General features: G+C 40.1%; 1 protein-coding gene across 2 annotated transcripts in view; it reads right to left on the bottom strand.

Annotated features, from left to right (window-relative positions):
• The window catches only part of GLIS1 (GLIS family zinc finger 1), a 264,447-nt gene that overhangs the window by 20,954 nt on the left and 228,338 nt on the right, over window positions 1–15,155 (bottom strand). For both annotated transcript variants that reach the window (XM_034779847.1, XM_034779846.1), the window contains one exon: window positions 10,674–10,824. In XM_034779847.1, coding sequence (XP_034635738.1) covers window positions 10,674–10,824 — 151 coding nt within the window. The remainder of the gene's footprint in view (window positions 1–10,673; window positions 10,825–15,155) is intronic.

Below are 15,155 nucleotides of genomic sequence, written 5' to 3'. Positions count from 1 at the left end.
GGTTAAAGATTACTTAGATAAGTTAGATGTATTCAGTCAGGAGGGTATGATGAAATTCACAACAGGATACTTAAGAACTAGCTGAAGCAATCTCAAAACCATTAGCGATTATCTTTGAGAACTCATGGAGGACAAGTGAGGTCCCAGGAGACCAGAGAAGGGCAAACATAGTACTTATCTTTAAAAAGAGGAACAAAGACGACACAGGAAATTATAGACCAGTCTGCCTAACTATGAAACCCAAGAAAGATACTAGAACGAATAATTAGACAATCAATTTGTAAGTGTCTAGAGAATTAAGTAACAGCCAGCATAGATATGTCAAGAAGAAATCATGCCAAACCAACCTAATTTTCTTCTTTGACTGGGTTACTGGCCTAATGGATGGGGGGAAGCTGTAGACATGACATATCTTGATTCGGTAAGACTTTTGCCACAGTCCCACATGACTATCTCATAAGCAAATTAGGGAAATACAGTGTAGGTTAAATTACTGTAAAGTGGGTGCACAACTGGTGGGATGACTGTGTTCAAAGAGTCATTATCAATAGTTTGGCATCAAATTGGGAGGATGTAGGGTCCCACAGGGGTCTGTCCTGGGTCCAATACTAGTCAATATTTTCCTTAATGCCTTGGATAATGGAGTGGAGAGTATGCTTATAAAAATCTGCAGATGACACCAAGATGGGAGGGACTGCAAGCACTTTAGAAGAAAGAACTAGAATTCAAGATGACCTTGAGAAATTGGAGAATTAGTCTGAAATCAACAAGATGAAATTCAAAAAAGATAAGTGCAAAGTACTACACGTAGGAAGAAAAAAACAAATGCACAAATAAAAACGAGGAATAACTGGTTAGGCGGCAGCTGAGCACAGCAATGCCTAATCTTCTTTAAAAATCTGGACCTAACTTCTTTAGTTGTGAGTAAAAGTAGCAGGCCCATCTCAGGGTGGATCAGCACTTAGCCAATGCATTATATAAGGACCACACACTCGGGCCACACATCTAGTGTAGTTCATGAAGAGATATTCTGTAACACCTGTAAATTCAGGTCTGCTTAAAAGGAAAATTAACAAATTAATTCCTTTCCATGAGCTTGAAATTACATAAAGTATCTTGTGTCTTAAGAGCCCTTCTAGTTATAGGCAACATGATAGCTCTCTCGTTTTGTAAAGTTAAATGCATCTATGAATGTCTAACAGAAAAAGAAATCCTCATTAAAAATGCTGCAGAACTTTCAATTAAATTTGTTTCCACAGAATATATTTTTGATTGTTGTGATCTACAGTTCAGGTTGAACTATGAGATACACTTTAGTGAAGTATGTAGGTAGAGCCCTGCAGTGGGACTGTGGTCCTGCAGGTCTCACTGCCTATAACGGTTCCGACTCACTGATGTGGCGCCTCCTGCTGGTCATGCTGGGAATTTGACCACCAGAATAACTTTTACTAGCAGTGATTCACTCACTGTTACTTCCACTTCCTCCACCATCTGGACCCTCATGGCTTCCAGACCGCGGCGTCCTCTTCGGGACATGGCCCTCCAGCTGTGCCCCAGCCTGCTGTCTTCCCCTGTTTCGGGGGACAGGCAGTCCTAAGTCCTTCCACTTGCTTCAGTGGCCAACTGCAGTCTCTCGTCTAGTTCCTGGCTTCAGGGGCAAACTAAGTCTGGATTTAGGCCACTCTCCTCATTGGCACATAGGGGTAAAGGTTCCCAGCCCAGGGAACCTATAGTTGGCAGCCACTTACTGCCCCTCCTTCTATTCCCACTGCCTACATTCCCTGTGCCTCTTCCCCCGTAGCCCTAACACCTTCCCTGCCCTTGCTTCAGTTGGGCCATGGTCAGCCAAGAGCTCACCTATTGTTCCGCTACCCAGCCCAGCACTGCAGTATCTCGGGTGCTCTTCAGCAGACAGTCCTTCCCCTTTGACCTCCAGGAAGAGACTACCCCTTGCTAAGCTGAGCAGCCCTTTATAGGTGGGCTGCTCCAGCAAGCCTTCTCCTGCTTGGCTCTCCCAATAAACCCTTTCCAGATTGGCTGGGTTTTGCACAGCCTCTCGAAGGCTGCCTTAACCCTTCTCCTGCCTGCGTGGGGCAGTCGCCCCACCACACTGCCATAATAGCAGGAGCGGGATAAAAATTAAACAAACAATGCTGGAGCAGGTGGGAATGGGATTAAAAAAATAGTCCTGCACAGGGCTCTTTGTCTAGGCATCTCATGAGTTAACAGACATCTCTGTATTAGACACTTCATATGCATCAAATATAGCTATGGTATTTGGTGTGTTTGCATTATTTGTCCTGTCTTCAGTCTATCCCCATTTGGGCAGCTGGGGGTGCATATACAACTTTGTATTATTCCCACAATTTACACTAAACCTCTTTGTCTCAATGTTATTACTACATAAGAGTTTCTAGGAAACTATTAAACTATACAGAACTAAGAATAAATAAACAGCCAAATTGATTTTTCAAAACCTTCTGACAGGACGGGGATATATTTCTCCCTGCCCAACCCCGAATTTATCCATATTGCTGTAGCCTGAATAAGAAATGACCTTTATATTTTGCTTTAGCCACACCCTGGTCAAAAACTCTTCTTGGACAAATTCTACAGAACAGCAAATAATAAAACTACATTTTTAGCAATTTTAAGGCAACCTTCTTCGTGGTCCATTACACAGATAATATTTTAATCTGTTCCTGGATACTGAAAATACAGCACAATATGCTTAACTGGAAACTACTTGCAGGGAACTGAAAAATAATGAAATTCACTTCAACCTAGGATACTTTTTGAATCATAATAATTGAGGATGAAATCTAACCACAGCATAGAAATATTGAAGGCATGGATGTTTTCAATATGAACAGTGGCTCACTGTTGGGTTTTTTTAATAGAAAATCTTGACTGGCAGATTCCTCTGCTAGACAATAGGCCCCAATCCTTTTCTCATTGAGCTCAGTGGGAACCGGATCAGATCCAGAGTGAAATACATCTGTACTTTATCTTAAATAAATTCTTGTGTATATTGTGCTATTAGACTGGACTTCAAAGCTCCTTCTCAAGTGCAATCTAATACCACATTACAAAATATTGACTTTGAGAATTGTATCTGCCACGTACTAGTCTGAAGGAAAGATTCTATATAGTGCTCTGGATAAAGGCAATGTTATATTTAGTTACAAAAGCTGATATATTTCAGTGAAACCAGGTGCTACCATAAAATTCCTCATGCCAACTGTTTCATTCATAAAACCTTGCCTGCTCAACAGTATAGTTACTTATATTATGAGAATGTGCAATTCAGTTCCAGAATCAGGAGATTATATTTTGGGGGGGGGGGAAAGGAGGGGGAAGTTAACACTGATTTTCATCTCTTCCTATATATTAAAAATGATGTGTAAAGCTCTGCTAATCTGGTCTTTGGATAGCACCCAATCTCTTGCCACGTGTTTCTGTTCTGGGTCTTGCCCTACGGGAATTTCTGTCAGCACATGCTCAGGAAACAGTTATACCATTAAAAAAAAAAAAACACACAGACTATCTGAAGTTTGGTGAACCTTGCACTAATCACTGCCAGGTGTCTTTGGCTAGCTCTCTGGAATGCATGGAATCTTTTTCCACCTCTATAATAAATCCTTCATTGTAGCTCACCTTGCTAGGCATCATTGCATTTTATTATCCTTTCCCACAAATGATGAGCAAACTGGGTTGTAAGATGCTGCACATTTAACATAGACTGGAGCTCTGCTCTGGGATTGCAAGTTACTCCAGTGTGTTTCCATTTTCTTGTTGTTGGGACACTGGTTGTATTGAGAGTGAGGAATTGGAAGTCAGAGGCCCTGGTTTGTCATGAACATGCAGTGTGACCTTGCAGGCAATTTAACCTTGATGACATATCTTTAAAATGAGGCTAAAGAATACCAACCATTGTGGACTTTTGAAAACCCCACTAGGCACCTAAATATCTTTTAAAATCTGGCCCTTAGTTGCTCAGCATAGTGGTCTGGATTGGATAACCTCTCAAGATCCCTTCCAGCCCTGCAATGACATGATTGTATGATTTTTCACATCAGGACAAGCTGTCATGCATTCTCTTTATATGGCTTACTTCTAAACCACTGAATTTGCTAAAAAGCTACAAGAATATCAGGTTTACAGAGACTAAATATTCTGTTCCTCTATCACAGAAAACATTAACTAGTGGTTACAGCACATGACTGGAAGTCAAAAAAACTTGGGTTCTAATCACCGTTCAGTCAAAGGCTTCCTGAATAACTCGTTTAACCTCTATTTCTCCCTGTAGCCTTATTATTTCTTAATTTGAGACTGTATCACTTACACCACATCTCTGAGGCTGGTATCTTTATTTGTTAGTGCTTACTTTTAGACACTCGGATGGAAGACACTATCAAAGTGACATCATCAATGTCAATCCACCTATTTTAGAAAAATATAATATTAAATAAATGTCCACCTACATCCCGGTACAGTCAGGAAAACGTCAGTGCTCTATCAGCAATCAGATGCTATATTTTTCTTAGCCAAATATTGCAGAAGTGAGGCCACTTTAATGCTAATTTTGCTAAAAACAGGATAGGCCTATCTGGATATGATTATAAATGAACTCTGTTCACATTTTCTACAATGAGATAAATGACTTGGGATTCAAATCCAGATGCTTTTAATTACTGTTTTTCTTTGTTACATAAACCTCAGCCCCGCACCTGTACATTGTTCTTTCTTTGGACAGATGTACTGATGCCCCTTTTGCGTGCTCAGATCCATAACACTGAGATAAATTATGATGGGTTCTTGGCTACCTCCACTGAAAATGTTTTCTGCTTTCAGAGATATCTGTTTCTTGTTATTGGGTTTTAGTGCTTTTAAAAGAGAATAAAACACTGACTTGTGTATTCTATTATAAACGAGAAGTAGTCCCAGTGGAATCCACAAACAATGAATGACACATTTTTCTGGTCCCAGGAACTATTATAAAAAAGGTGTTGGTATTTAGTTCCGTCCTCTAAATAGTAGAGGCTTGTTTGTTTCCCACAACTATTCTAATAATGGGCCAAATCTTACTGGCCTTACTCATGTGATTTCACTGCCTTCGACAAGGGTTGGCCCTTCAAATGCAAGGAAGTAATAGCTATTAAAATAAAAATTATCTGCAATAGTTTATTAAAGAATTATCCTTTTCGGTTTTGTTTTTGGAACCAATTTCCTAAATACACTACAATCACACTCCAGAAAACCATCTACTTGTAAAGTGAAATCCTTAAAGCCACAGCATGTGTCCGATCCCACCTCACGTGATACAAGCCTTCTAAACTCCTTCATTCACAAAACCATCCCTGGTCTCCTCTCACCTCCTTGCCACAGAGCCAGGATAATACAAAAAATTCCACACAGGAGACCCCTATCTAGCCACCCCACTCCCTCTCCTGAAAGGCTTTCCCCCCTACAGACATTAACTTTACTTTCCTGCCATCCACTAACACAATTCTTCCCCACTCCTCAAGCTACCACCACAACCTCAAAGTGGGGGAAAGAAACGGGGACATTTTCCAAGGCTTACATCTCAGGAGGGGAGTCTGAGCTGGTGGAGGGTTGACTGGGTGTTTCCACTGCTGGTTTTGAGGGAGGAAACCCTTTAGGCCTCGTTCGTGTTTGCACTATGCCCACTTCATGCCACTCTGAGAATCCTTTACACTGCCAGAGTGGTGTAAAGTGGCCATCGCAACAGATTTTCTCTTGCACATTTTTACCTTAAAAATATCAGGAATATCAAGTCTGGTCTTCCCTGGTTAAACAGCTGTTAGCAAGCACAAATCAATTAGCATTTTAAATGCTCTAACTAAAAATATCCTCTCTCATTTGTTCAGCTTTAAGACTTTTGTGATGTCATCATCTCATTAATTCTTCAGTCGCCATAGATTTTACATGGCGGATACGACCTAAATTGCTACAGAAGTGTGAACAATTAGTGTCCCAATCCTCCCTAAGGGATACATCATCCTTATTGGTAGAATTGACATTATTTGTCAGCAGCCCTTGACTTCCTCCAGGAATGTAAATGCTATTTGCTGTGTGTAATGCATGTGACCAAGGTCACATAGCCATATGCAAAATGATTGAGTTCAAAGACTTTAATGGGACCTTGCTCCAACTCCATATACTGAAGGGAAATTCAGTTTTGCTGATCCATGGGCAAAAAAATGTAATGGATTCTGAGCAAGAGTGCCTAAACCTCACGACCTTCTGTTAGCAAGGTTTACAATTACATGATAATTGGTGCGGTTAATGTATGATGAATTATAAGATTATCTACTTTTCTTTTTAAACCCATGTAATAATGCTGTGGAGATTACACTATACTGTGTGGTGTTTATTATCTGTAGGGTGAACAAGATCTTGCAATACTTGGAACAATTTATACCAATGGCTCATAAAGTCTGAATGACTACTACTCTACAATAGTTTAGTGATCTGAAAATAAAAGCATAGAGAACTGTATTTCATAAACCACCCTCTATTACTTCATAAACAAGACTCTTCTTTATGTATTTGTGAGCATATTCTACAAAAGAGGGGGACATATATATAGCAAAACAGATGCCTTGTTTATATTAGAAAAGTGCACCAGTTTAATTAAATCAATTCATATACTGATCTTGTTAAACTGCTATAAACTCCTGATGGAACCCACTCAGACTAGTTTAGCTAAATTAATATACACAAAGGTTAAAGTTGGTAACTTATCACTGCAAGCTAAATTAGTAGTCTAAACCAGTTCAAGTGGGTCTACACTGGGGTGCCCACAAATTTAACTAGATGGATTTTTTAAACTGGTTTAGTTACATTCATGCAAATGTTGTAGTATAGACCAGGCCAGGCATAACAGTGAAGCCAAAGGTTAATACTGGGAGCGGTTTTTCTATCTTCAGGGTGCTACAAATCAAAATTTACTGTCTTTGCAACTGCTGAAGTTAAACAGTTTTGACATTACTTATAGCATTTGCCATAAATAATGTTAAAGTAACACCTCACTACCTGAAATTAAAAAACAAACAAGAATAACTTGGATCACACAAGCCCTACGTTCTACATGCCAAAATACTCCTAAATCATACACTTCTACTTTAATTAATATTAGTACAAATTAATGTAAAATTACTAGATCCAGCAAGCTGGGCACTTCATACCACAATTTAAAAAAATTCCATACATATCACATAAAGCCAGTGTAAATATATTTGGTAATGATGTCAGATTCTGTTAGAACATTTTCAAGTGAATTAGATAATTTTGTCAAACTATTTAAATGTCTTAGCAAACCATTTGGGAAAACTGAGTGCTACACTTGGTATTGACTTTGGCAAAGGATGGTAGAACATAGTGTTTTGTTTTGTTTTTTTTAAAAGCCTTTAAATCAAATTCTGAATCTTCTGTCAACCTTGAGTAGACTATTTGTACTTTGCCCCGTGTAGCTTTTGGCATCTCACATATTTGATGACTCAATAATTACACTTTTTGATAGTAATCATTCTGGTTCATTCCAAAGACTTAAACTCTGGAATCCAATCTTGTCATTACATTGATTCACAGTATAGTAATTCTTTAAATGTACCTAAACATGGATGCAGAGATAGGTGATGAATGAGGCAAAATGCTATATGTATGTCAAAAGTGTAACGCAGTTAGTTCATACAGAGTTTTTAATGTTTATTTCTCTTCATGCAGTGTATGTTATCTGAATAAAGATACAGAACTATTAACTGACAAAGACAGTCCCAATAATTCAACAGCTCCAAGCATTAGATTATAGAGTGTTTTTGTTGATTAAATTAATGAATAAACTTTCATTTAATATGGTCTTGTGTAACGTATGAAATTTTGATTAGTTCAGACTATATTGTCTATCTTAAGTAAATGCTATTAAAATATGGTCTTTATTTCAGTATGTAATGAAAGTGCAAACAATTAAAATATAGCAAATGTATTTTATGGACTAGCTAATACAATGCCTAAAATAACAGTTTACTTTGAATATAGTAAATGCTATTTTAAATGCTGAAACATCCCCAGTCACTGTGTAATGAACAAAATGCCTTGTTTTAAAATAAACATTCAAACGACATGTTCCATTCTTAGTTTTCTGATGGCTGGTTCATAGTTAGAACCCTGTTATTGTCTCAGCCTTATATTATGTCATAGGAAATTAACTATAGTGTTTCTGTAACCACTTTGCATTTCTTAAACACATAAGCACTGGGAGATAATAAATCAGCACACTATTCTCACACAAGAACAAATGCTTATTCAGCAAAAACTGAAAACCATTCCAATGTAAAACTCAAATTGTGACCGAAGCAAATGAATAGTTATCCGCTCCTGGCACTCACTAAGAAATCAAAACTTGTGTAGAAGGTTCCAATTAAAAACTGGATTCAGCATTTATTTTTATTTTTTTACTCAAAGGGAACTGATTTTCTCAGAATGAAGACAGCTCACATGCATCAGTAAGAGTGAATCCATGCAGTCCGGAGCGCTCAGCTATAGAATCTGAAATACTGCTACAGTACGCTCTCACGTTCGCCATGGCTTTGGTTTTTATTATTGTTAGGGAGGTGAGCAAGTAAGTTCCAAATGTTAGGTTTCAGAGTAGCAGCCGTGTTAGTCTGTATCCGCAAAAAGAACAGAAGTACTTGTGGCACCTTAGAGACTAATAAATTTGTTAGTCTCTAAGGTGCCACAAGTACTCCTGTTCTTTTTCCAAATGTTAAAACGTCTTGAAAACAAACTCAGAACTCACCTGTGCAACTGGCATGTTAAATGTTTCCTTAGTTTGGTTATATTGTTTTCTGTTGGGATTTTTGGTGCTAATTTCACAAAAGGCCCACTTCTAGAACCACCACCCAGACTCAGTCATTGGCCAGTGTCCTGAGGATTTACATACGGGTGAGTGGGAGGAAGAGATCCTTCTCCTCTTCTAGGTTGATGTGTTCCCCTCCCACAGGAGGAAAAAAATGGCCCTTGGATCTGCTTCATTGTGGATTTTCTCTCCCCATTCCTACTGTCAGTTCTCACTTCTACCTGTGGGTACGGCAAACCCTTGTGAAACTGCTCCACAACTGGTAGGGGATCTGTGACCCCCAAATGGAGACTCCTACCTCAGGCCCATGCTGTAGAATCATGCTGGGTCTGCTGCTGGGCAAGGGAGAGGTGAGAATTTGATTCCCAGTGCATAGTTTAGAACCGGATCCACCCATCTTTTAAAACCAGCATGGAAACTGTTTGTTAAGGTGAAAATAAATGAGTGGAGCAAACATAAAAGTTTGACTCCTGGTTGTGGGGGGGATAGAGAGGATGGTCTTGTGGTTAAAGCACAGGACAGGGAGGCAGGAGAGCTGGGCTCTCCCAGTCATCCTACGTGACACTGGGTATGTCTTTGAGGGACAGATGGGGTCTGGTCCTGTGTTGGTGCAAAAGAATGTGGGGGCATGTGTATGCTCAAGGACCCTTCCCACCATCATGTGCTCCTGCGCTGGGGGCAGCTATAATGTGGCCGTGGCATACAGGCTCTGTGTGAGGTGAGTACTGCCACTCTCTGCCTAAAAGGGAGGATGAAGGTACTTTCCCCATCCTCTGCACTGGCCAGAAGAGTGGGCTGGATGCAGGGGAGGAGGAGTCTGGGTTTATTGCAGTGTGCACTGTCCAAAGGCTCCAGGAGGAATTGCTCCTTGAGAGCCTGCTCCCTTGCCACGTCCCACTACTGTAGGACTGCACCTTAAGGGTACAATTAAATTCGTAATCTCTCTAGGTTTCAGTTTCCTCAGCTACATATTGGGGTTGAGGAGGGATGGTGATGACATTGGACTGGGACAGAAGAAATCTACATTAAATACCGGGCACTGCTAAAGATCTTGGGCAAGCCGGTGTGTCTGAGTTCCCCATCAGTAAAATGAGGAGAGTGCTCTTGTCCATGACGGGGTATTGGAATTAAAATTCATTACTATGTGAGCTGTTCAGATACAACCAATAAGGGCACCAGCTAGGAATCTAGCCAGAGCGGTAGATCCCCTAGTTGTGAAGCTTACAGTAATTCCTTCCTGTTTGTAAAGTGCTTTGAGAGCCTTGGATAGAAGGGGTAAGATACTGTAAGAAAACATTATCTATTAATACAACATATAAGGAATGGCTTCATGTAGATTTCACTGAGTCGGGTCCCACTCTCAGCACTTCAGCACAGCAGTTATGTACCAGAGAGAGAGACAGCCTGCAATCCTTAAACAAATAGTTCTCACTCAGGCAACCATTGCCTTACGATTCTACAGGCTGTACTCTGGCTGCTGAGATAGGGGTGGGTATCCCAGTGAAGTCAAGAGGAGCCCTGTGCACATAGCCACAGCAGTAACATGCCACCAAGGAAGAGTATTTAAAAATAAAATAATTATAAAATCTCAATGCAGTGACACAGTATGAAAAACAATCTAAAATTGTTTTTAAAACAAGGAAATGAAGATGTTCAATCTAGACCCATTCTGAGTATTCAGACCATACTCAGTAAACTTCTCAATGCATTGAACAGAGTTTAACATGAACCCAACGACATGGGATTAAGTACATCTTTGTAGAGTGATGGCATGCTTGCTTAAAGTACATACCCTTCCCTCGTACTCTCCAAAGGTAACAGATGATGGTGTGGACTGGCAAGGGTTGATTCCAGTGGATGGTGTCTTGAGGGGATGTCGTGAGTAGGTGGCAGGAGACCTGGTGATGGTCCATTATGGTTAGCACTGGAACCAGTGTACATGCCTGTGAGGCAAACAAATGTAATTTTGCAAACTAAAATGAGCATCCTGAAGATGGAAGGGTTGTTTCATATCCTATTAGATTAGATGTCTACCACTGAAAAATAACCTCTTTTTATAAAAAAAAAAATGTTTATCAACTTCTAAAGCACCTCTCAGTATGGAAGTAACCTTTATCTTAATTTGAGAACAACAAAAAGCCCTTGATTAAATTTAATACAGCAATTTCATTATTCTTCTAAATCTGAATCTAATCAGTGGTATTTCCCATGACCACTCATTTTAGACTTTGAGTGTCTAATTTGCCTTTAGCTAGCACCATTGTACATTCAAAGTAACTCCACTGATGCCCATGGTGTAAACCTGATGCGAGATCACTCTGTCCTAAGTCTCATGTCGAGGCTGGCAGGCAAATCACTGATCTACAGTTTGTTTGGGGTTTGGGGAAGGGGACGGGGCAGGGGAGATTCTGGTAACTTTGAATGAAGAAATCACCCAGAGATTCCCAGGTAGAGATTACCCTGTACCCTGCCATTATCAGATGCGGAAACAGAGTTTGACTCTCCATGGTAAAGGCCTCAGGGCCTGCCAGTAAATCTGGCAGAGCCTTTGGGATCTGTGTGAGGCAAAGGCCATCTGTGCAGAGACCATGTACACATACTTCAACTCTGGCACCCCAGCAGTGCCCTCCTGGCTCTCTGCCAATGAAACCAAGCTTCTATGGATGCCCTCAGACTGTAGCTTCCCTAGGGTCTCTCATGGGAAGGTGCCTGTGGGAAACTTCAGACTTCTGGGATCTGTTTAACTTTTTCATGTAAGCGTCATGGGGCATGAAGTGAGGTCAGCAGTGGGAAGATGCATATTTCCCTGGCCTGCCCTGATTCCAGCCCTTTCCCCATAGACCGTGGACTGTGGAAAGCTGGCTCCACAGGGCTGGGGCTAGTTCTGGTGCTGCAGATACTAGAGAGGTGCTATCTAGAGCGGGGGAAATCTGCATGTGGTGGATCCCATCAGGTGGAGTGAGCTGGCCCAAGGCCACTTCCCAGTCCAGGTGCCTGAGCCTTCAACCTCTTGCTCATGTGACTGGTACTCCTCTAGCAAACAGTTCAATTGATGGAAATGGGACTACTCTCCTGGGGGAAAATTGTCAGGACTGGCGAGCAAGTGCTGATTCAAATATGTAATTCCTTGATAACACTACATCACTCCACATAGTGAGAGTCCCAGAACCCAAAGCATTTTCTCTGCTACCCAAAAAATGTCGGCGTTTTAGTATTTCATTAGGAAATCACTTTAATTTGGAAATAAATCAACTAACTTTCTAGTAAAGCAGGAGTAGACACACTGAACCCATTTTAAAATAACACATCTTGAAGTAAATGGAATCTCAATGAATTAAATTAAAAATGGAATGAGGATAGCGTTCAGGAGAATCACATCCTCAAAAATGAGGAAATTACACATCAGGGCTGTCAGCCTGAGTTACACGATGAGGCATACCAATAATAAAAATTGTATGACGACTTGCAAGTTGCCACGGAGACAAAGTGATGTTTTCTTTAAAGTTATGATGAGTTTACGTGGCACATTAGGCGGTCCCACATGGTCTACGGAATGGATTGTGGCAATATATAAGGGAGCTTGCTACCTGTCTTTTACAAAGATAGGCCCAGATCCTCTGAACGCATACACACAAGTCCTTGACCAAAGTTCATTGAAGTCAATGACAGCCCTTCCTTTGATTTTGGATCAGGCCTATGAGTAGCACCATTGAGCTGAAGGGGACTACATACAGGCGTGTTTGTAAGAAGAGGAATCGTTTGCAAAGCCATTTGACTAATATCATGTATGTTATGTGACAGAGAACTTAGGAATACATGACAACGTATTTCCACCTGTGGAGAAAATAGCTTTATATCAGTTCTCATTTATTCTTTGCTTAAACAGAATGCATCAGCATCTTCCACAACAGATGACTCTACCTCTGTTTCTATTGCTATATCAGATGTTTACAGGTTCAAGAGTGCACTCTGTTGGTTAAAGGTTTTTTTTATCAAGTTATGTCATCAATATACAGATGGATCTGCCTGTATTTAATCACAGACAGTTTTATTACAACATATATTTATGAGCTTCTCCTTGCTGGTGCCTAGTTTCACACTATAATAGTATATAGACTTCGTATGACTCTGATCAATTGGTTCATTTTATTGAAGATTGAAAGGAAAATGTATAGCAAATTCATGCCCCAATCCTGTAAACACTCACAAACATGGTAATGGGACAACTCACATGCTTACAGTTCAGCAAGTGTAGGTTTGGAGCCATTGCAGGGTTGGGGCCCTTTGTGATGCTTCTTCTAATGATTTGGAAAATGATTTGATGAATGAGTTGAAATTTTAAATATGAAGGGAAATAAATAATTTACTGAGTTTGTTTCTGTTTAATTACAGTGACCTTATCCATATGTACTTTTTAGTTTTAAACTGATATTAGATTACCTTGGGCTATTTTAACTATAGAGTTATATATATTTCTTCTTTTACATAACATTTTGAGAACCACATTCATGTCTGTTTCTCTGGGTTGCTAGAAAGATTAACTTTCTAATATGAATAAACTGATGTAAATTTCTCTTTTTGAAAGATCAATATAATAATTTTAATACTATACAAACTTTCTGTTTGTAAAAAACAAAATCTGTTTGAAGTGTTATACAAGACCTTGAATGCTTTAAGAATATCCAGGCCAAAATTAGACTTCAAAGAACTACGTTTTAAAAAAGTAGCAGCAGAGTTATTGAGACTTGAAAAGTAGTTATTGCATATACATGATAATTACATTCATAGCAATTTAACTTTTTTCTTTGCTGCCATGACTCCATAATACACAAGATTCTGATGCTGTGCCCATTGACTTCAATGGGAGCTTTGCCTTCAAATAGGACAAATCACCTAGTCTAAGGTTATGATTTTTGGCTTAATTGCTCCCGTTGAAGTCAGTGGTAAAGCTCCTATTGACTTGAATGGGAGCAGAGTTAGGTCAATGCTGAGCACATCTGAAAATCCCCCCTAATAAATGTATACTGTTATATAAAAGCATATATCTATTATTTCTGACAGCACCCACAAGTGTGCTAAACCCCCCCACAGACACACACAGAAACCATGATCCCTACCCTGAAGGGCTGACAAGTTAAAAACAGACATGACGGAATAAGGAGGGAATAACCAGACAGTAGGGAGGACTGGGTCCTTCCCCTCCCTAGTCCTTAAGGTCTCTCCTCCCCACCAAGCACATAGTCCAGACAATCAGGCTGAGTATGCTGGGAAACAGAGAGCTGAGGGTCATTTGTGTATTGATGGTACCAACATCCAAAGCTCTCCCACTGGTATTACACAGATGTAGAATTGGTAAGCGAGAAGTCAGATCCACATGAAATCTGTGAGCGAGTTCTCTGGGCAGATGAGCAACTGTTCATCATCATCGTCTGTTTGTTTCTCTTAGATTAAAGCGTAGAAGCATAAAGCAAGATTCCATCCACCTTTGCCAGGGTCTGCAGATAAGTTAAAAGCCCTCCCCCCCATGAACAACAGTGTTAAAAGCAGACCTAAATGAATCTTGGGCACATGATCTTTGCCCACTGCTAGGGGGAAATGATCAACTAAGCCAATGAAATCAGCTCTGTCTCAGCATCTAAAACCAGACTGAAAAGGTCTGGAAAGTTCAGGTGCTTCCAGATGATGCTAGAACTGATTTGTTGTCACCTTCTCAGCAATCTTATTTCAGTACAGAAGGTTAATGGCAGGAAGGGTCACTGTCCTGAAACAACATACTGATTTTCACATTGCAAAAGTCTTCCTCCCAGTTTACACATTTGTTGGCAGTCTGAAGCTATGACAAATGCTCATTAGATGTAGACTTTGAGCCAGAAGATCACACCTAGATGTTCTTCTTACACAGATTGAACCCCGGTAAATTGGAGGGACAGTGTAGAGCAAAATACAGTACCTGTTCTGTGAATAAACAGACATTCCCTCTCCACAGCTGTGAGACTGGCACCTTTCACTATCAATAATTCACTTAAAAATTAAAAACGAAGTGAATGATAGCTTTATCTGCGCAGCAGCTGGTGAACATGCATGCATATTCTACATTCTTGGATGGAGCTTGGGGTCTATAATGTTTAATGGCTTTCTCATGGACTGTCTTATTGTCTCAAATATGGACTATAATTTCAGTTGTTTGTTGGTTCTGGCTCAAGGAAGGATAACTTTCTTCCTTATTGGCTGGATGCTAATAAAAGACCTGAGCCTAAGAAGTGTGGTCTGTCCT

This window comes from Trachemys scripta, chromosome 8 (genome assembly GCF_013100865.1).
Source record: "Trachemys scripta elegans isolate TJP31775 chromosome 8, CAS_Tse_1.0, whole genome shotgun sequence".
In the NCBI taxonomy this organism is placed as follows: Eukaryota; Metazoa; Chordata; order Testudines; family Emydidae; genus Trachemys; species Trachemys scripta.
The sequence above is the reverse complement of the archived record's forward strand: the minus strand, read 5'-3'. Positions and strand labels throughout refer to the sequence as shown.